General features: G+C 34.2%; 4 protein-coding genes across 5 annotated transcripts; 3 read left to right on the top strand and 1 right to left on the bottom strand.

The window, feature by feature from the left end:
- Positions 1–4639: 4639 nt before the first annotated feature.
- On the top strand, positions 4640–8152 carry LOC108848571 (acyl-lipid omega-3 desaturase (cytochrome b5), endoplasmic reticulum). The gene is made up of 8 exons (XM_057009371.1): positions 4640–5038; positions 5577–5666; positions 6470–6536; positions 6938–7030; positions 7139–7324; positions 7403–7483; positions 7576–7713; positions 7808–8152. The coding sequence occupies exons 1-8, from the start codon at positions 4749–4751 to the stop codon at positions 8003–8005; spliced, it is 1143 nt and encodes a 380-aa protein (XP_056865351.1). The 5' UTR covers positions 4640–4748; the 3' UTR covers positions 8006–8152.
- Positions 8153–9440: 1288 nt separating this feature from the next.
- On the bottom strand, positions 9441–15883 carry LOC108849771 (ABC transporter G family member 31). Of its 2 annotated transcripts, none has more exons than XM_057009945.1 (20): positions 15448–15883; positions 15246–15366; positions 15084–15172; positions 14907–14991; positions 14565–14727; positions 14405–14481; positions 14174–14318; positions 13763–14064; positions 13219–13500; positions 12814–13130; positions 12570–12730; positions 12388–12491; positions 12144–12300; positions 11876–12045; positions 11462–11794; positions 11103–11390; positions 10939–11022; positions 10724–10857; positions 9995–10649; positions 9441–9907 (listed from the first exon to the last, which is right to left on the bottom strand). In XM_057009945.1, exons 1-20 carry the CDS (start codon positions 15795–15797, stop codon positions 9641–9643), a joined length of 4284 nt encoding a protein of 1427 aa, XP_056865925.1. In that variant the 5' UTR covers positions 15798–15883; the 3' UTR covers positions 9441–9640. The 2 variants fall into 2 exon arrangements, with proteins under 2 accessions (XP_056865925.1, XP_018478877.2); XM_018623375.2 differs by having other exon boundaries at positions 11103–11393; positions 15448–15882.
- A 1773-nt stretch (positions 15884–17656) lies between these two features.
- On the top strand, positions 17657–18711 carry LOC130510730 (mitogen-activated protein kinase 12-like). Its single transcript, XM_057007323.1, has 3 exons — positions 17657–17781; positions 17921–18058; positions 18126–18711. Exons 1-3 carry the CDS (start codon positions 17767–17769, stop codon positions 18570–18572), a joined length of 600 nt encoding a protein of 199 aa, XP_056863303.1. The 5' UTR covers positions 17657–17766; the 3' UTR covers positions 18573–18711.
- Positions 18712–19757: 1046 nt separating this feature from the next.
- Positions 19758–20102, top strand: LOC108850876 (glucan endo-1,3-beta-D-glucosidase). Its single transcript, XM_018624335.2, has one exon. The coding sequence runs from the start codon at positions 19758–19760 to the stop codon at positions 20100–20102; it is 345 nt and encodes a 114-aa protein (XP_018479837.2).
- The last annotated feature ends 3087 nt before the right edge of the window (positions 20103–23189 follow it).

Here is a 23189-nt window from a genome sequence, read left to right as displayed (position 1 = left end):
GGAAAATAATGGATCCTATAACTGTATTAACTGATGTATATATATTCTCTGTCTTCTGCACATACGGCTCAAATTATGTAAAGATTAATTAATTAGCGGTTAAAGCTGTACAGTTAAAAGAAAATAACATAGCCCTTCGGAAATCACGAGGAGATCGAAGGATGTCCTCCACCATGTGAGTCTGCTAAATAGCAACACATACTTCTCTTGCATTTTTGAGGTATCTTCTCAATTGTTATTCTCATATCTCAACTCAACACATATATAAACTGGAAATGGTACGCAAAATCAGTATACATTTGTCGAAATAGCTACAACTCTCACGTGCAAGCTTCATGTCTACGCCCACACACATCATTTTGTACCTTTCCTCTCACATGGCTCACCTACATAATATAGACTATAGTCATAAAAATTTGAGAAACTAAATCCAGGAAAATATGCCTTTATGTTATTATTTACTTTGCAAACTACATTTAAACTTTTATAAATTAATCATACATGTTGTCCAAAGTCATATAATCCCATATGCAAAACTGTTTTAGTGACTGCTAGAAGAAATAGCGGTTAATAAAAACATGACGAAGATTTTTCATTAATGCCATCATATATCACTTTATCCAACGTTTGTAGAATCTAATATGAGAAATATTTTTTATGGTTGACGTTAGAAAAAAAAGATTGCTAGAAGAAATTGTTTTCTGTAGATAATCTTCTTTCTCCAAAACTCTCACAGAAGCTGGGCTACATCTTCCATGTTGGTTTGTGTCAACACGGTTGCATATTGTTTAATAGTAAGCTTGTGGAGGAAGGAACTGGATGAACAACATTGATATTACCATTGGAAGAAGAAAGGAGTTCACGTTTTTATGGAGGAATGAATTGGATGTACAATATTGATATTACGATTCGAAGAAGAAATGAGTTCACGTTTTTATGACAGTTTTGGGGATCTCACGTTTAAAGATAGAGTGCATATAATCTTCTCATATTTTGATTAAGTAGACGTCATAGATATGGTTTGGTCTCTGGCTAAAACCATACTAGGGTAATTTGCCTTTAATAAAAAAGTAACTATCATGTTGAAATTCAGTGACCATATACACAGTAAAACAATGTTCATGTTTTAATAATATTAATCGATTTCTCGTATAAATTTAAATATTTAAATTAAAAACTGATATAAGTCTTGTTTAATAAATTAAACAGTGAGCCGACGGTTCACGTCCTCAGTCTCCGATTCTTAAAAATGGGGAAATCATTCCAACGAAAGTTTGAATATACAACAAATCTGGTTTAACACTATTCATCACACTAAATATTTTATATGCATATTTTATCATGTTTCATTGAATAGTATAATTTAATTATTATTATTAATCAGTTCAAATTTGTTTCGATTACTATTACTAATCAGTTCAAATTTGTAATTAAACATAAATATAATATAATATTTATATTTTAAATTATATTTTACATAGTTAAAATATTTTTTTTATTTTATTTTCAAGTAGGAAATCACTAAGTTATTATTGTCATTTTTATGTTAGAGAAAATAAAATATCATAGAACTTTTATATTTTATTTTATTTTGAAATAAAAACCACTAAATGATTATTTTCATTTATTTTATTTTAAAATATTGATTATTATTTTTATTTAAGTTATATTTAATATTATTAAATTTACCAGCTTTAAAATAAATTTTTATTTTTTGATTTATAATATAGTTAAACCTGCATTACTAACTAGTACAAATTTTATTAAAATAAATATAATGTTTTGTTATGTGCTTTTCATAACTAATCTTTGTAATTTTTAATATAGTATTTTATATACTATAAATACATTTATAATATTGTTAAACCAAAAAATATAAATAAATTTTATAAACATGTAATTACAAAAATTTAATAAACATAATATTAAAGTGTGATAAAAAATTATTTATCAATTTCAAATAATAAAAATATAAATTATTAAAACATCAAATAATATATAATATTAATTTTAGTGTAATATTTGGTATCATGGTTGGAGATGACAAAAAAAAAATTTGACACCAAAACACCAAATTTGGTGTAATTTGGTGTAATTTCAACACCAAATTTGATGTCATGGTTGGAGATGCTCTGAGTAATAAAGGCATCTCGAACTCCGCTTTATCTTTTACTATAAAATAGAGTTTAGAATAAAAATATTCTAATGATACTCTATTTTTCACTCTATTATTGAGTGAAAAATATGTTTGTTCTAAATAGAGTAATTTATTTTTTTGTTCATCACTTATAAAATTACTCAATTTTAGATATTCTAGAATGTTGCTAAAAAATAGATATTCTAAAATAGAAAATAGAATAAATTATTGGAGATGGGTCTAGTATACACGTTCAACAACAACAAAAAATAGAGCTTCAAGGATACTCAAATATTTCCATAGGCAATGATAGTCTTCCAAGTAACCGGCCTATATATAAGTAGAACGTTTGTATAAGGGAGCATAGGCGAGGCAATCTAACTTAGGAAAATATATCAAGCCCTTCCTTCCAATGTTTCTAATTCCTACAAAAACTATAAAACGGTGTGTTTTAGGTTGCCAACTCCGGTCATGGAGTGTCGAGAATCATGTGAATATGTTTATCCAAATAAAGAAAGTTGTTTCCAGTAATTTTCATGAGTAATTGCATATAGTCTGAAATGTAATTAATGGAGGCAACTAAGTCCAATCTGTATACAATTGTAGCAATGAGTTGATTCTAAACTCGTAACTCGTAAAGTCACTCAACATATAATCAATTGCCTGCATTTCTAAAATACAATGTCTCATCGACTAACCATAAATGTCTTGGTCTTAATTCATACACCATTTCAAAATTTAATTATATGTTTTCTATGAGAACCAGATCACTAATTTTTACAAGTGCTTATAAAAATATAGTGGGATTTATACCATTTTAAATCAATTTACTCAATGTTGTAATAAGAGAAGAGAGAAAGAGGAATTAGTGTGTTTTATTCCATGAATAATAAACTCCTTATATAAAATACAATAACTTAGATACAAAGTCTAACTTGGATTAGAGAACAAGTAAATCTAAGACTTTCTATATGGACATCACCACAATATTTATAACACTTTCACTTGATGTTCATTATATCAAAGTGCTTTCAAAACGCCGTAGATGTTGCCTCGTTAAAAACCTCACCATGAAAACCAATGGAAAAAATTATGGCTTAAGGAAAAAGAGTGCAGCGCGTAATGACTTCCCCTCATGTGTACATTCATCAAGATCTCTGAGATGATGCAATCTGATCAGGTGAACTAACTTCTTGAAAGTAGCAGCGGATAGCGCCTTGTGTATAAATCAGCCAAATATCCACTTCAACAAATTTGTAGGACACGAAGATCGCTGTTCGTCTGCAATGCATGAGTCTTCCTATGATTAGATTTGTTTTTTCAATTCTCTTGATCTCAAAGACTTCAGATCAATGATAGACTTTAACTTTGAAATTATAATAATCCTTTTGGATGTCTATCATTTATGTGTTCTTTGTTCGTGCTGATAACGTGTTGTAATAAGAGAAGATAGAAAGAGGAATTAGTGTGTTTTATTCCATGAATAATTTACTCCTTATATAAAATACAATAACTTAGATACAAAGTCTTAACTTGGAGTAGAGAACAAGTATTTATAACACTCAACACCATGCCACACATTTGTTCTATTTTGGTGGTGTTATTTCCGGATCAAGTGAATTTGTTCAATCCAACTGATTCTCCTTCACATATGTTTTTTTTTTTGAGAAGTCTCCTTCACATATGTTATATGATGAATAAAAAACAAAATATTTTTCCCATCAACAAATTAATCACAAAAGAGAGAAAAAAAACAATTACATTGTATAAAACCGCCAGTTGAATAAAGTCATCTCAAATAAATTATGGAAATCTGTTTCTCAAGTCAAATACTATCCAGAGTTATATGTGGAAACTATTATTTTCCTCAAATTAACACTACTTCAAAAATAATCTATACAGATGTTGTCATGTTTACATTATATCGATATCAATCGTTTTTATAATTAATAAATAGTGACACAAACGTAGCTTTTGCGGTTGGTAGCAGTTGACAACATTTCAAAACAATCATACAAACTGCTATAAATCGCTTTATACCGCTTAAGAACTCTTAAAATCAGAAGCTGATTCCAGTTAGCGTTTGCGGTTGCGGGCGGTTACGGGTGGATAAAACATATATTTTTTAATATTTTAAAATTTAAAATAGAAATATTATAAATAAAAATATATACACATTTCATATATTAATTTAAATTCACAAAATATCATAATTTGTTTTATAAAAACTTTAAACTATACTCAATACTGAGATTTTCATTATAAAATCTTCACAAATTTTTATAAATTTGTTTTTAGCAACAAATTTCTAGAACTTAGTTTTCATCGAAATGAACCATGTAACAAAGTACATTAAACGCAAAAATACACATTTTATTCTTCAAATAAATAAATAAATGTTTAAAAGTTAAAAGAAAAAATGAAAACAGTTTGGTGTCTTTCTCAATGTCTCGGCTACACATCTTCCTCCCTTTATATAAACAAACCACACAAGCCCCAAAGTCCATCAGACCCTTTCTTTACCACATTTCACTCAGAGGGCCACACAGTTTTAGTTTTAGAGAGAGAAACATCCCCTCAAAGCTCTCTCCCTCTCTCTCTTTCTCAGGCGATGGTTGTCGCTATGGACCAGCGTAGCAATGTGAACGGACATTCCAAGGAAGAAAGGTTTGATCCGAGCGCACAACCACCGTTTAAGATCGGAGATATAAGGGCCGCCATTCCTAAGCATTGTTGGATAAAGAGTCCTTTGAGATCCATGAGCTACGTCGCGAGAGACATTTTCGCCGTCTTGGCTCTGGCCGTCGCCGCCGTGTATTTTGATAGCTGGTTCTTCTGGCCTCTTTATTGGGCCGCCCAAGGAACCCTTTTCTGGGCTATCTTCGTACTCGGCCACGACTGGTAATTTTATTTATCTTTTTATCTTTTTTTAGTTTTTTTTCATTGTCTTGATTTCTTGACCGCACGTTCGATATTATTTTTTCACTAACTTCAAGATTTGATTCTTTTCAGGTTTACTTTTTTTTCAGTTTTAATTATTTTAAAAGCAAAAGTGGATCTAAGTTTTTTTTTCCTTTTTCATCATTCATCTGTTGTAACACTCCTAGCAAAACATCTTTTTCTTTCCTACTATTATTGTTGTTTCCGCACGTTATGGATCTACGTTTGAAATTTTCAATAAAACACAGTTTATTGTTTTTCTTTAACAATATAATTACTGTATTTAAGCAAGAAAACAATATAATTACTGTATACTGTTTCTTTTAGTTTTAATTATTGTGTGTTGTTCCAATTAAAGTATTTCCGAAATATAGTCATGTGACACGTCATATTCTGTTTTCTTTACCTTGTTGAAACGTTTGAATTGAGTACAGTTTAATTTTTGTAGTGCAATAAATGAGAATTATTTTTGATGTAAAATTTAATTGAATAATGACAGTGGACATGGAAGCTTCTCAGACATTCCTCTTCTGAATACTGCGGTTGGTCATATTCTCCATTCCTTCATCCTAGTTCCATACCATGGTTGGTAAGTCATTTATTCTAAGTTCTTTTTTTCATGTAAATTAATCCTTGTTCTCGTATTTCATACATTTCCCTCGTCATTCTTGGTGTATGTTAGCAAACTGTAATCTGATAACTGAAAAATACTAATATATTTAAATTCTTTTCATACTTAAATAATGCATGTGACTAAAAGCATCAAAATCTTTAGCGTCCGAGAAAAAAATCCAAACTTTTATTTAATGCTATGGGCCTATTTATGCTCGAATTAGCTATTACTCTCTCCGTTTCTTAAAGAGTGTCGTTGTGACATTTTTCACATAAATTAAGAAAGTTGTTGAAATATAAGTAAGTTGTAATTAATTATACATATTTGACCAATAGTATTTTAGATAAATATAATTATTTATAAAATCAATGCAGTTTCCAATTAATTTTCAGCTGAAAGTTAGTATAATTTGCATTGGAATTGTAAAGTGACACTTTTTGTGTAACTAGAAAATGAGCTCAGAATGAAACTTATTACGAAACAGATGAAGTATCATATAACTTGTCCTTAATAAATTAATGTAGCTTCATAGTATAATAATTAGAATTGGATTTATTTATTTTTCTATTAATGTCTTATTTCATTGTGAAATGGATACATCAGCTTGAAATGTCTATGAACATGCATCATTTTCTTAGATACATTTGCTCAAAAAACAAATAATTAAACGAGTGAGATTTCCTAGCATGGGCCTCGAAAATGACATGTTATTGACAATTTCAATTTCATTTTTACTGAAAAACAAAATAATATTTATTTTATAATTGGGGCGGTTGCAGGAGAATAAGCCATCGGACACACCACCAGAACCATGGCCATGTTGAAAACGACGAGTCTTGGGTTCCGGTAATCTTTTCCCTCTCTCATTTTTTTCCTTTTTTGAAATTCTTTCATTTTAATTTTCTTAGGATTCGATTCTATGTATTTATTTTAATTAATATTTTTCCAGTTTGAGGCTAGGACGACCACTTGTCATATTTGTCGTTTATAGTATTGTAGTTAACTTTAACAACGAACCACTTTTTTATTGATCAAACAAAGGACCACTTATATTCGAGTCATTGGCATAAAATGATTATCCTCGAAATTCGTTTACTTTTCTTAGTACTATTTTTCAGTTTTGGAGTTTTCTTCGAACTAATATAAAGAAAAAACTTATAAACACACCACATGCAAAAAATTAATATGCATGTATAACGACAGTGTTAAATATTAATTAACATTTTAATCTTAATTTTGCATTTCAGTTGCCAGAAAAATTATACAAGAATTTGTCCCACAGTACACGGATGCTCAGATACACTGTCCCTCTCCCCATGCTCGCTTACCCTCTCTATCTGGTAAATCCTAATTCCTAATTTTTCTTCCTAATTATAATTACAATTTGATTCTTGGATTTTGAATATTAAACTATACAAAAATTAATTTTTGTTGGGGGTTGAGTACAGTGGTACAGAAGTCCTGGTAAAGAAGGGTCACATTATAACCCATACAGTAGTTTATTTGCTCCAAGCGAGAGAAAGCTTATTGCAACTTCAACTACTTGCTGGTCGATCATGTTGGCCACTCTTCTTTATCTATCCTTCCTCGTTGGTCCAGTCACAGTTCTCAAAGTCTATGGTGTTCCTTACATCGTAAGTTTCATATATTTCATTATCTATATCATTTCTAACATACTTTGTTTTTAACATAAAGTTTTGGAAAACTTTCAGATCTTTGTGATGTGGTTGGACGCTGTCACGTACTTGCATCATCATGGCCACGATGATAAGTTGCCTTGGTACAGAGGCAAGGTAAATTAGATAAAACATTATTTATAAAAAGCAATAAAATGTACACTAGTATTGATTAATCTGAAAATTTGATGTTTTGTGTACAATAATAGGAATGGAGTTATTTACGTGGAGGATTAACAACTGTTGATAGAGATTACGGGATCTTCAACAACATTCATCACGATATTGGAACTCACGTGATCCATCATCTTTTCCCACAAATCCCTCACTATCACTTGGTCGAAGCCGTGAGTGATCTCTCTCTCTCTCTAGTTTCATTTGATTTAGATTAAAGGGTGATTAATTACTAAATCAGTGATCTTAATTAATGATATGTGACAGACGAAAGCAGCTAAACATGTGTTGGGTAGATACTACAGAGAACCAAAGACGTCAGGAGCAATACCGATCCACTTGGTGGAAAGTTTGGTGGCAAGTATTAAGAAAGATCATTATGTCAGTGACACTGGTGATATTGTCTTCTACGAGACAGATCCAGATCTCTACGTTTATGCTTCTGACAAAACCAAAATCAATTAACCTTTCTTCCTAGCTCTATTTAGGAATAAAACAGTACTTTGTTCTCTACTTATTTCTTGTTGTTTTTAAGTTATAAATGTACTCATGAAACTTTTTTTTAATTAAATGTATTTACATTTCAAATCGTAAAAGTTTTTGTTGGTTTTCTTTTATGTTTTCTAGTTGCAATCAAAAAGGTCTTACAAACTTTTTGTTGGGACAACAAAAGAAAAAGTTAAGACTGGGAGAGTCGACAAAATGCACGCTGTTTTCGGGTCCCAGCACAACAATAATGTGTCACGGAGTTGTCGCTTTTTTAAGTAATGGACAATACTTTATGGCCCAAATATATTAAAAGCCTTTTTGATGCGCATGTCTGCCATATATCTACAAAGATTTTTGTATTTAGTTTTAGTTTCTTCTTTTCCATTAAAAATTGAACTTTTAGTATGTACATTTGGCCAAATAACAATAATATTAATACTTTTTGTGTAGGTCGTAAAATAAAATGAAAAATCAAATAAGAATAATAGCTCTGACATCAATGAAACTAATTTTTACGGATCATACGGCATCTAGAGTCTGGAGTAAAATCAAGTATCACTCTCTCACCTTCAGTGTAAAAATACTTGCTTGTATCTTCTCTGTCTTTACTGATAACCGAAATGATTTCTGTTTCATGATAATAGTATCAGAGAAATTATCAGTGTAATTTTGTTGTTAAATTCTACAAAAGAATTGTATTGCCTATTGCGGATAAAACACTTACATCACATTAAAAAGCCCATTCGAAGCCCAATAAACACTCGGGCGTCTGTTAGCATCTTGTTAATTGGGGTCATCAAAAAACAACAACCACTCTCGATCTGCTTAACGTTTCGTTATTGATCCGACACTGAATGTAGCTAAACCACAGTGATCCAGATCCAAAACCGTGCTTTCCTTTTAGTTCCGACAGATTGTAATCACTGCCCGCTAAATCTGTAGTTCAGGAAAGTCAAACGCAATCCTTGTTTTAGTCTAACGGCTAGTGTGTCTTAATAACATGTTTTTGAGGACAGGGGTATCTATGTTTTTTACTTGTGATTTTGGGGTTTACTTCGATGTAGAGATCGACGGCAAAGAGGCTGCTCTAGTTTGCTGATGAAAACTTCAAGCTCAAGCACACCGGACCAGGTGATTTTCATCATTTGATGGTTTGAGCAAGTTTAGCAAAGTCTATATCAGTAAAGCTGATGTGAGGTTTGTCTTTCTTGCGAGGTCTGAGGTTAGGTTGATTCAAGAGCATAGATAAATACGAAAAAACAAGGCAAGAAACCATGGCATATCGCTTTTACTTATATATATAAACAATTTATTGTGGAGTAAGTAAGATGACAGAGCATTCTCTTTACCCCCTAAGAAAACAACAAAACAAAAAAAAAAAATTACAAAACCAAAGAAAATCCTAAACAGAGCAAAACAGATTCTTTATATATATTTTTGGTTTATTTTTACGTCAATGTCAACAATTCTAACTCTAAATCTCTGTGGTAAAATAGAAAAGAAACCTAACTAAAATGTGAGAAGAGCCCAAAATATGAAAAAGTTTGTCAAGTGAGTGATGATGAACATAAGAAAGAGTCGTCAATATCCTTTGTTCTTTTGTCTGTCTTCTTATCTTCTCTGGAAATTGAGGAACCTGACTGAAAGTGCGAATCCAGAGAAGAAGAGAGCGCAAAATCCGACAAGAACGGCAGCAGACACACCTATCATGTCTGGTTTGAACCCAAAGTACTGTTCAATGAACTGCTTGACCGTTCCATTGAACATTGGCTCCTTGATGATGCTCTCCACGTCACCAAGCTGCGAGAGGATTATACCTTGAAGTGTCCACGCCACTGGACATATGTAATAGAACCATATCCACCACACTGGAATCAACTGAACAACAAACAAACAACAACTGATTAGTCATGATCTCTCCATCTAAACTAACATTCTTTCACTTTCATAGACTGGTACACTTACAGGCTTTTGGACGAGGAAACCAGATAGGAGGTTCCAAAGAGAGTAAAACGCAGAGGAGATCACAGCAGCTAAGTGCTGATTCGGGGTGAGACCAACGGCCATCATGCCGTAGAAGGTGAAGTAGGTGAAAGTGAGGAACATGAACACCAAGTAGAGCACAAACTTACTCAAAGTTCTCTCAAAACCAATGGTGAAGTATGTGATGACACCGTAGAGAATGGTTTGGGCGAGAATGTAAGGTATCTCCACAAGCCCCTGAGCAGCTGCATAGGGGATTGGACCATACATTCCCGCAGCTTTCTCTCTGTAGAAAACCGTTCTTTCGATCGACACGATTGGTTGTACTGACGAGGCGTTACTGACTCCAAGAAACAGGCAAGCAGAGTAAAGAGCTCCCATCACAGTGATCAAATCTTGCGTGGAATCTCTCTTGGAACCAATGTCCCAGAAGACCGTGCCGAGTATAACGGCGGCGACCGTTGTGAAGATCAGTCTCACGAGGTTGTACTCTGGACTTCTCCAGTAGACAAGGTTCTGTTTCCAGAGGCAGAGTAGAAACTGAGAGAGTTGGTTTTGTGAGTATATTGAATCGAACTTTATTGGCTCTGAGCCTTCTGGTGGAACACTGAGTTGCTTGATGTTTGCCTCCACTTCTCTGTATAGGGTATAGATATCAGTTTACTATATTGATTTGTTAAAAGAGATTGAAAATGAGTTGTGGTTAGTTACCTAAACTGTTCAGATTTCTTATATAAATCAGCAAAATCCATGCTAAATTTCTCCTCCAAAGCAGGCGTAGTTACTTCAAGCATCCAAGTTGCTGGGTTGTAACCACTTGAGATCCCAGGGACTCCGTTAATACCCTGTAGAAAAGTTTAGGTTTTTGAAATAAAAGCTTTCTTGGGTGATAAGCAAGTATGTAGAGAAGGGGCAAGACAAGTTACCTGAAAGTAGTCTACCATAACATGCGAGTGTTCGCCTAATTTTCCACCATATATAACCTGTCCCCCTCGTTTCATTAGAAGCAGCTGTAAGCAAAAAAGAATAAACGTTAAGATCATCAGTTGATAACATTTCGTGCGCTCCAAGAAAGGCTTTAGGGCAAAACCTCGTCAAAAGCCTCAAAAATGTCAATGCTGGGTTGATGAATAGTGCAAACAACTGTCCTTCCAGTGTCAACAGTGTTCCTAACCGTTCTCATCACAATCGCAGCCGCTCTTGCATCAAGTCCAGACGTTGGTTCATCCATGAAAATTATGGAAGGATTCGCCACTAACTCAACAGCAATTGTTAGACGTTTCCTCTGTTCTGTAGACAGTCCTGTTGTACCAGGTAAACCAACTAGCGCATATCTCAGACTATCAAGCTCCACTAATCTCATAACTTCTTCCACAAACTCCTAACAAAAACATATCATTAGTAAAACTATCCAAATGGGAGCTAGCGTTAAGTCTCATTCATACTCACTTTCTTTTTTTCTTTGCTGATCTCTTTAGGGAGACGAAGTCTAGCGGAGAACCAAAGGGACTCTTCAACTGTGACTTGAGGAGAGTGTATATCGTTCTGCTCAACGTATCCAGAGATTCTAGCAAATGTTTGTTGTTCTTTCGGGTAACCAGAGATTCTGATATCTCCCTCGGTATATCCACCTGTCTTTCGACCAGCAAGAACATCCATCAATGTGGTCTTTCCTGCACCACTTGATCCAACTAAAGCTGTGAGAACACCAGGCGAGAAGACTCCACTCACGTTTGATAACAGCTGTAGTCTTGTCTCTGGTACACCTTGAGAACGCATTTCCTGACATTTTCAAAAAATATAATTATTTAACCATCATATATATAAGGAGGACTGTTATATACATAAGTGAATATAATTAACCTTTGGCATATCAACATAATAGTTAACATTGTGGAAAGTCATTGTTAATGGTTTGAATGGAAGAATCATTCCTTTCTTCTCACTTCTTCCTTGTTTTGCATTTGATACTGAATCAGTTTGGGTTTCTTCGTTGAGATCTTCTAAAACAACTGCTCGAGCCTTTTTTAGAGCTGTAATAGTAAGAAAAAAAAAACAAAGCTTCACGATGTTGCTACGGTGATGTATATACAAGGAAAGGGTCATTAATTAATAATAGAAAGAGCCTCACGGTTAAGATAAGCCAAGGCGAGAGTGACGATGTTGTTGAAGAGAAGTGCATAACAAATGAGTACACCAACTCCAATCCAATACCAGTTGTCATTTGAGGGGAAACTTCGTAGCTTGAGAAAGTTAAGTCCAATTGTTGTATTTGATATAGCCGATGGCTGCTTGATGTGCAAGAGAAGTGTATATATAGTTAAGCATTGTATAAGTATTATTTATTAACTTAGATATTTGATTATTTAACACACCTGCATCCACCTCGTGGCTGTGAATTCATTGACCGCAATGGCACGTTGCCCATATGATAAAGGTGATATCCAAAACCCCCAAGTCCACCAGGGTTTAATATCATCTGACAAAAATGATATTTAGGGTTTTAGTATAACAACTTGAATCAAAGTATGAAGTAAAAAGTAAGTAATAAACGAACCTTTTGGAATAACGAATCCGCCAAGCAAGAACACTGCTAAGATTGATGCGGATCCGAATGTATTAGCAATGACCATGTCCCTTGCTACAGAAGCCAGCATACGAAACAAACCGAGAGCCATTTGATGCACCGAGAAGAGGAGTAACATGTACCGGAAAAACCTAAAAAAGAACAAAAAAAATTTCTATTTTCAGACAATTGAAACCAAAAATTAAAAAGAAGGATGTCTAGAGAGTTGACCAACCTGCCTGCTGAGGGAGCAAGTCCCACACTGTAGTATACCACACAAGTCCAGACAACAGCTTCAAGGATAGAGTAAGGCACACGCAAGATCCAGCTAGCAATAGACCAGGACCAAGCAGGATGAAACGAGTTATCCCTTTGCTTGTAGAAAACCGGGAGACGTGATATCATGAGAGGCAGCTCAGAGAACCCATTGAACATCATATGTACTAGGCCGAAGAAAAGGCAAGATAGATACTCGTTTCCATATGCTTCGTTCGTTGGGTGTAATCTTGTTCTCAAAAACACCGTGGCTGTGACAAATCCCACAAATGCAACCTTCATACAAGATGTTACCATGTCAGAAACATAGAAGCTATACACAGATACAATGAAAATAATTAAGTAGACTTATTATTATTATTACCTGACATGTCCTAAAAGTGTAAAGAAACCTGTGCCGGTTGATCAATAGTATCTCTCGTTCGAAGCAAACTTTAAGGTTCTCCCATCCTGATATTGCAAATTGTGTTCTGCACAAAGCTGAAGGATCCGCAGATGACTTGTTAAATGGTGTTGCAAGCTTGGAATCTGCTGCATGACCGTAGTTCGAGTTGCGGAATGCAGCAGCTATGTCTGAGACAGGAATGAACTGGTAAGGCTTAGAAGGATCTGCCCAGTACTGAGCTTGATCCTTTTTGGACGTCACCTGCATGCATAAGAGCATTATAAAACATAAGAATAGATTTTTGGAGTACCATGTGACATTGTAATCAGGACCGGATCTTGTCACAACAACCAATTGAAACATTAGCGATAGGCCTCCAAAGAATTTGGAGGTATTTTTTACATAGTATATAGATTCCTAAGTGTTTTTTATTATTAATGTTTTTAAGAAATATTTATATCCCTTAAATTTTTTAAATCCGGCCATGAATGTAACCAAAGAAAAGAGTTAGGATGTATGATACCTCTTGGAGAAAATCTGCAACACCTTTACGTGGTGGGAGACGGAATCCTAGAGACTCGAAAAACCCAACCACATCTTGTCGAGGACCTTGATACACCATGTAACCTTCTGATAGAAGAATCAAATCGTCAAAGAGATCAAATGTTTCTGGCGCAGGCTGAAGAAGTGCCATGAGAACCGTTCCATCCATTAGATGGACAAAGTTTCTGACACATTTCACAATCTGGAAAGTTGTTGAGCTATCAAGACCAGTAGATATTTCATCCATGAACAACGTTTTTCTTGGCCCAACAGTCATCTCCCCTGCATCAAGATTTATAAGTTAGCAAAATTAAAAATAAAAAAAGATTTATAAGTTAGCATAACAGAGCTGAAGGATAAAAGTGAGAATAGATAAGTCAAAAGAGACGACCTGTTGTTACTCTTTTCCTTTGACCTCCTGAAACACCTCTCATCATGTCATTACCAACCATTGTATCGGAACATACATCAAGACCAAGCACTCTAAGCACATAATCTGTGGAAACACTATGCTTACTACCACTGACAGAAGCAGCCTATAACAAAAAAAAAGTGTTGGTGGTTGTGGCTTATAAATCATAAACTAATAAAAGAAAGTTATAAAGAGGAATAAGATGATGACCTTCATAAAAGCATCAATCTCAGAAGAAGGATGTACACCCCTCTCTTTCTCTAACCGGGTTAGATCTTTCATGTAACCTATAATGTGTAAACATGACACAATATTGGAGGATATTTGACTTGAAGAAGTTAATATAGTAAAGTGAGTGGTAAATACTAACCTGCAAATCCTTCGCTTGCACCCTGACATCTCGCAGCAAAATCAAGCGTTTCACGAACAGTGAGTTCAGCAATGTGATTATCTGTTTGACTAATATATGCTGAAGTCCTTTTAACATGGAACTCATCAAGATTCTCTCCGTTGTAAGTGATGTTACCCGTTTTCTGCTCAAGAAAAAAAACTTTATAATAAGTACCGAAACAGAGAGAATCTAGACTATCTAGTAAATAGATAAATCTCAAGACACATGTGAATAACAAACTAACAAAAGAGATATGAAACATAAGATGCATGTGATATATATTTGAGCATAGTAGATAATTTCACGGGTTAATTAACTAACCTTCAAACTTTTATCAAGCTTCCCTGCAAGAGCAAGAAGTAAAGTCGACTTCCCCGAACCGGGTGGTCCTAACAGCAAAGTCATCCTTCAAGAACAGCAAAAATATATATAAACAGTTAGTGCTTGTGTGACATGGTTATAACAATAAATCTAAACATTGTATTTAATTTTATTCACCTTCCAGGTTTGATAATCCCACTAATATCTTTCAATATCGTAAGCTTGTGTTTTCTAGTCTTCATTATCCTCAAGCTGCTTAAGAGACGCTGCAACAGATACAATGTTAGAAACAGGTAACGTGTGGAACAAGATAGTCAAAAAAAAAAGAAAAAGACAAACCTCAATGAAATCACGAGAAACGTTAACCAAAGTCGGTAAAGCTCTCGTACCAGCTTGAACATCAGCCTCAACATTCAAATGCTCAAACCGGACTTCAATCTTAGGAACTTCCATTCCAACTCTACAATTAATAAACACCACCAAGATTTATATAAAAGATCCATCCAATAACAAAAAAAAAACATAAAAATAGAAACAAAACCTATCGAGACGTTCTTTAATAGCGGAGAGGAGCTTGTAGTTATCCTGATCGCTAGTGGCAAGAGCCTGACGAACAACCATCTCACGATCAGAACGATCAAGCTTCCTAACGTCGATCGTCTGCACGACGTTCCCGTCTGCGTAACCAGAAGTCTGCGTCTGCGTCTCCGACCGACGCAGAACCGCTAGATGGCTCCCTTGCCTCTGCGACGGTAACCTTCCCGCGGCGGCCCATCTCAGATCTTCCTCGTCTTGCTCGACAGTCTCGGCGTTCGACGGCCGCGCGAACGATTGTCTACCGGTTTCAACGTCGATGTCGAAATACTCACTCCCGTTCCACGCAGCCGCCATGGCTCTCTTCGTCTTCTTCTTCTCCGATCTGAGAGAGAGAAAGAGAGGTTTGTTTCTCTCCTTGAAAAACGTTTGTGTGTTTTCTTTTGAGTGATTCAGTTAGATTAAGATGTGTTAAGCTGAATATAAAGCGTCCATGATCCCCGGGGCAACAATATTTGAAGCTGATTTAATGACGATATTACCCTTGGTTTTGAAACTGTTTTGTGTTTGTTTAGTCGAGGGTATGAAGGAGTTATACGGTACATAAAACCCTGTCCAGCTTTGTTTGTCCTGTTCTCACTCTGTATACGTTTTTTCTTCTAGAAGTTTTTTTTGTGTGTGTACTTTTTTTTTTGGAACGGAAATACAGTATGATTTTTATTTGTTTTCTTTTCTGGTAAGTGGTAATTAAAGCATGCAATGAATTTGTATTATTAGTATGTTTTCTGGTTTTGGAATTTGCTTCGCCTAGGGAAATTAATACTGAAGAAAAGATGAGAGGCGGTGAATATACTTTCTATTAATGGTTTTAAACTTTTATTAAACTTTAAATTAAAGGTGGAAATAATAAATGCTCTTCAAGCAATTTCTATTTCTGTTTCAGTTTTGAAAATGAGGGTTTGGGAAATTAATATTGAGGAAACATTAGGTCTACGCTCAGATTCGAATCGGAAATATTGAGTTTTTGAATTCTTAGGTTCATCTTTCTAGATTTTATCTTAATATTTTATAAGAGTAAAGATTGAAAATTTAAACTTTAAATTAAGTTATAATTTGTAATATAATCTAATATCTATAAATAATTATATATCAGTCTTATTCGAGTTATAAAATTCACTTTGGATATATACCTGAAAGTTAAAAAATATTTAAAAGCAAAACATAAAGTTTACAAAAAAAAAAAAGCAAAACATAAAAAAATGTCAGCCGTTCTGTTCAACACATCAATATAGTCTAGCTAGCTAATGTTTGTTTTTCTTTTGGGTAACCAGAGATTTTGAGATCTCCTTTTGTATATGAGTATATCCATCTGACTTTTGATCAGCAAGAACATCTCTATCAATGCGGTTTTTCCTGCATCACTTGATCCAACTAAGGCTGTAACAAGTACACCAGGCGAGAAGACTCCACTCGCGTTTGATAACATCTGTAGTCTTGTCCCTGATACACCTTACTTAACTCATTTAATTGCAAAACTCATCTAAAATCGACAGTGATATTTTATAAAGTATAATGAAATATCTAATGTCACTGAAAATATTTTAATTTATAAACTTTTAAGTTGTTTCAAATGATAATGGGATTTTTAATAGAGTTTCTTAGTTAAAATTTTGTTTATATATAGTTTTGGGTGAGATTCTATAATAATTTAATAATATTATATTAAATTTTTTAATTCAAATTTTATCGTTTGAAACGTAGTAAAATCAAATCATTTCAAACTCTAAATTAATACGCCAATATTAATTTTTATAAAATATTTTTAACTATAGCTTTGAAAAAAACTAAAATACTCAAAATAAAGAAACACTATTCAAATAATTTTATTAGTAGTTATATAAACTTAATAATTTTATATATAAATATAGTATTATATTTTTTTAATTTTTAACTATATAACAATTATAAATACATCACAAACTTATTTAATTTCAACTATGCACAATCATACAAACTTATCGTCTCACATTTTTTTCTTAGAAATCAAATTTCTTTTATATTTTTACTTGAAAATACCAGAGTGAAACGCCGCGTTTCGCTCTGAAAACTCGCTAGTCGGTTCTCCTCAAACCAAAGCAAATAATTTCGACAATATTATCAACGCCTTCTTCTTTTTGAATGTTCTTTCATTTGGCTCTTCTTGAGTTTCAGTGCTGCGGTGAACTCAGTGACTGGAGAGAAAGTGGCTATTAAGAAGATTGGTAATGCTTTCGACAATATTATTGATGCTAAGAGAGCTCTACGTGAGATCAAGCTTCTCAGGCATATGGATCATGAGAACGTAATATCTTACTCATCATTTCTCATTATTAAGTTTCTTCAAGGACGATAAAAAACAGAGGATACTCTGTTTCCTCTGTTTTTTTTTCGCTTTTAATCTCCAATCAATATGATCTACAAGCTTTGGTTTGATTCTTCAGGTCACAGCCATCAAGGATATTGTAAGACCACCGCAAAGAGATATATTCAACGATGTCTACATTGTCTATGAGTTAATGGACACTGATCTCCAACGTGTCCTCCGTTCTAACCAAACCTTAAGCCATGATCAGTGTCGCGTAAGTCTGATCTGTGATCTTATGGGAATGATCTCATCTTTATTAACTTATATCTTCCTTTTTTCAGTTCTTTGTGTACCAGCTCTTAAGAGGGCTCAAGTACGTGCACTTGGCCAACATATTACATCGTGATCTAAGGCCAAGCAACGTGCTGCTTAACTCCAAACACGAGCTAAAGATTGGTGATTTTGGGCTTGCGAGAACAACTTCAGACACGGACTTCATGACTGAATACGTCGTTACGCGTTGGTACAGAGCTCCTGAGTTGCTTCTTAACTGCTCAGAGTACACCGCAGCTATAGATATTTGGTCAGTGGGTTGTATACTGGGCGAAATCATGACGGGTCAGCCTTTGTTTCCTGGCAAAGACTATGTTCATCAGCTTAGGCTTATCACAGAGGTAAACAAAACAAACATCAGTTTGTCATCGGTTCTCCTCAAACCAAAGCAAATCATCAATGCTCTTACTAAGCTACCCAAAGCTTCATCAAGTTGTCAAATCCATTTCTTTTGATTACCCTCTTATAAATCGTTAGCATGCTTAATGTTTTTTTTGGATGATAAACTCTATTAGGATAATCAAAATATTATACTTTGCTATTTATTTGAGGGGAGCTTTAGGTATGAGTTATATGTCAGATATTAAAAGTCAGTGCGGGTATGTCTTCAAAGATCAGAAAGAAAAAAATCTTGATTTGAAGATAATATGCTTTATCATTTGATTCTGGTGGCAGAAATTATAGAGAGAGCAGAACTATGTTGAGAAAGTGGATTGATGATGTGATTCCTAGGATACACTTTAATAATATTTTGAGGGCAGCACTACAAGAAACTTTTAAGTCTGGACAAACGAAGATCCACATCTCATTCAACTTCTTCTTACCATGTTATCTTTTTTTATCAAACATCTAAACGTAGGCTCAACTCGTTTGCCATTACAAACTCATCCTAATGAGTCATGTCCCCCGAAGTTCATCACAAATGCATTGAGCTGTTGCTCCGCATAAATAAGCAAATGTAACAGCTAAACTAAAAAGTGATAGAAATACACGTACGTTTAGTATTTAAATATCCATAAGTATAAAGATACGTACGTTAACGTTGACTTGTTCAGTCAAAAAAAAACGTTGGCCATGTAACGTTCATCACAAATTGGTTTTTGGCTTTCTCGATTACAAAGAGGTGTTTTCGCCAACCTTCAAAGTTTTTGTGATATTTTCTAATTATAGAGATCTTTTCTACAATATTTAAAATATTTTGACCATCTAGTGATTTGATTTCCTTCATACACATAAATTCAATTCTTTATTCAAACTTGCTTCGATTTTCATCTATATATTCTCCATCTTTTTGTAGAAAAGTTCAAAAAAAAAAAGTAACAGACGCGAAGAAGAATGTTCAAAGATTTCTTGTATATTCATTCATCAAGGCGTTTTTTTTTTTTGGAACGCTATCAAGGCGTTTCTAAAAGGAAATATATAGTAATGAAGAATATATTTATGAATTAAATGGTAATTAATTCAAATCATCTAAAACGAATGGAATTGATATCTTAACATTAAACATATTATTTTCATTTTGGAAATATTAAATTTATAGATTCGGTTCTTTATATATATATAAAGACATAGCCCATACGTCTCTCATAGATCAATATCTAAAACATCTCTTTGAATATCATATCTAAGAGATTGCAAAGATGTCACCGTTTTCGACGCTCATTGTTATCCTCCTATCCGCCATCATGATTCACCACCTTCCATTGGCAAGCGCCACACAATGGTGCGTGGCCTCTCCGACGTCGAAAGACAGGCAGCTAGAAGACAACCTCGGGTTTGCATGCGCTAACGGAGTTGATTGCAGACCAATCCTAGAAGGTGGAGCCTGTTACAACCCCAATACTCCATTAAGCCATGCGTCTTACGTGATGAACGCGTATTACGCAACCCACGAGCGCACCGACTACGCGTGCAAGTTTTTTTTCCCAAACAGTGCCATGTTGACTACTACAAACCCTAGTTATGGTAGTTGTGTCTATGCCTAAGTATTTTCATTGGTTTTCGATATGTGATCCACGGCATACCTGATAGGATGTATGGTTATGGCAGATCCAATGTTTTTTTTTTCATATACCAATTTTATAGTTATAAAAATAAATCCTTATACTGTTTCGTTATGAAAATATCGAAGTCATTGCATCGTTCGGTATCTTTCAAGCATATAGATGTTCGGTATCTTTCAATAAAAGAGTTCACAATGCCTAACTCAAGATACTTTATCAACTGCAATTCACTGGATCAACTTTTTCTTTTTTTAACTTTCACTGGACAAACTTGTTGTAAGCAGCAAATCCGATTGTACAAACCCGATTATACAAATACCGGAATCAATATATTCATCATCAGAAAATGTGTAACTTGATTGTTCAGAGAAACCAAAATGTACTAGAACATTTTTAAAAGGTTGGGCTTGATAATAGCATACATTATAGATTGGAATCTCAGTATCTCACAACCAAAAGAAGGGTACTTTTTTGCATCTGGGAACATTTATCTTACTGATGGAAAGTAGAACCATCGTAGAGACCAAATCCTTCTTCAGAAGCTGTACATATATGATATATATACAAAGCCTTCAACTTTTTTTTTCGAACCAAAACAAAATACATCAATCCCAGAGTTCAAGAACTTGTTAAATCATCAAAGCTAAGCAAAAATAGAAGCTTCGGAAGAAAACATAATTAGATTAAGAAGTGATACAATAACATATATATATACATAATCAAGCAAGTGACACAAGAGTGTTACATTCCATAAGAACCCTAAAGGAGCTAAAATCACCTGCCCCCACCGGTAATCTGACGACTTCAGAATACGTAACCGATCTCGACCGTTGCACGATCGACCTATCCAATGGATTTGTGATCCACTCTTCTTTCTCCTTCTAGTTATCAGCGATGAAGAAGGTGTCGTCACCGCTAGAAATCTCGAAGGCCAAAGGCTTTTTCACAACATCCTCAGCTCCTTTTGCGGTGAGACAATCACCGACAGAGATCACACACCACGCGGGACAGTTCCACGGGTATAGGCAGCGGCTTGATCCTTGAATGAGAGGAGCTTCCCTCGTTTGAGCCCGAACCAGCGTCACTGTAGATATAGAAAGTACTGCAAATATATCTACAGGCACCAGGTCTTTATGTAATCTCCTTGCTTTGTCAGCTACACCAATCGTTCTTCGGATCAGAACTCGAGACTGCTTATTATGGAAATTGCGGGAAAAACGGTATCGATAGAATTTTTGCCATCCGCTTTTATTCGTCTGCTGTTTTGAACAATTAAATTAGTCTGGCCGCTATTTTATTGGGCCACATTATGCTTTGACAATTCGGGCCCTTTAATAGCCCATTTGAATTTTCAAAATCGTATATTTCTAGTAACACCATCTATTCATCCTCTTGGTCAAAACAAAGGACCGTAAGCGATCAGTTTTATTTTCAGGCAAGCCAGTTTCCACTAAGAAAATAGAATCTCTTGCAACAGTGACTAACGTTAAAAAAAAAAAAAAAAACAGTGACTAACGTTATAGTTTATTCACATAATCACATTTTACATGCACAAAAACTAGTTGAACTTTAAGATTTCACCCTTTATTCCTTATTCGCAATTACAGAAATGTAGATTTAACAATCGTAGCTAGAAGATAGAAACCTAGGTGATGGATATTTTTTTTTTTGAAGAAATAGGTGATGGATATGTGACGTGCCAATGCACTTATATTTATTTATTTCCACATATATAATCATTCAAGTATGAGATATCAAGATAAATACGACATGGAGATATTTCAGCTATCCTGTTCATTTTAAAAATTTATAGGAAAAGGAGATCCACATAAACCGATGATATCTTATGTTACGTAGCCAACAAAATATCAGTTGTATATATGCATGAGAATGGAATATGAAGGCAGATTTTGATAAATACTAGGTAGAAAGAAAATAAGAAGTGATAAGCGTGGTGGCCTTTGCTATATGTCTCTCTCCGTTTGATTCTCAAATAGGCTATAGCGTCTTATCAAGAGCCACCATCCACTCAAATTTGTATAATGCATTTGTTTGGCTCTATTTTGTTGTGTTCAAGTAAATAAAGACTTTGCATAATATTAAACCTCTGGATTTAATTAGTTTATTTTCGTAATTCAAAGTGTTGGGATTTGCGTGTATATATAAGTGATGTTTTCTCCTGCTTTGCAATTCATATATATTCGAGATTTTGAATTATTAGTGCAACCGCGACTTTTAATTGCTATGCATCTGCTTTACTATACGCACCCTAAATTTGAGTGTGTTTGTTCGGAGTAGTTTTCTTTTATCGTCAACAAGATCACGATAAATACACAAGACACCAAATAGGATCATCCCTGAGGAAGCCGCCAAGAGACCAGGCCTCCCGGACGACGAGTGTGCGATGGACTTCAGGCCCCAACATATTATTATTTTTCCCATATCGTCCATCATATCAATATCTTCATAAACCAAACCCTGCCTTTAATACCACATGGTGTATTCTATCATTTTCTATTTGTTTTATTCACCGTCCATACAATTTTCAGACATTTAGTGTTTGATTTTCCGATTTGTCTTGATTCTTTGATCATTCTTGTCGCTGCCCGTTAGCAATTACTTTCATCGCTTCCATAATTCATAACCAACTTACTTTCACCTTTTTAGAATTGTATATTTCCAAAAAGACAACACAAATAACCTACTTATTATATTTAGCAAGATAAAGGAACACAAATTACTTAACCGACGCGCCATGCTGACAATACGAGAATATTTTAGTAGAACTAAGTGAAACCTCATGTGTTCTACTTATTTGTATGAGTATGACAGTGATAATCTTGAAATTTGTAAATTTATTTATCCCCAACAGCATACGTTTTGAATGTGAACTAAATAACTTTTATTTAATTTGATACTTTGTGTGTCGATTGTAAAATTTTCATGAGTCTGATTTTTATAGTTATCGCTCACGACCTTGGTTCCATTGAAAGGAACCAATTGTTAAAGATTTCTTCTGATGAATCAGATACTTACCAAAAAAAAGAATCAGATATTTACGACATGTTA

Source organism: Raphanus sativus, chromosome 4, assembly GCF_000801105.2.
Source record: "Raphanus sativus cultivar WK10039 chromosome 4, ASM80110v3, whole genome shotgun sequence".
In the NCBI taxonomy this organism is placed as follows: domain Eukaryota; kingdom Viridiplantae; phylum Streptophyta; class Magnoliopsida; order Brassicales; family Brassicaceae; genus Raphanus; species Raphanus sativus.
The sequence above is the reverse complement of the archived record's forward strand: the minus strand, read 5'-3'. Positions and strand labels throughout refer to the sequence as shown.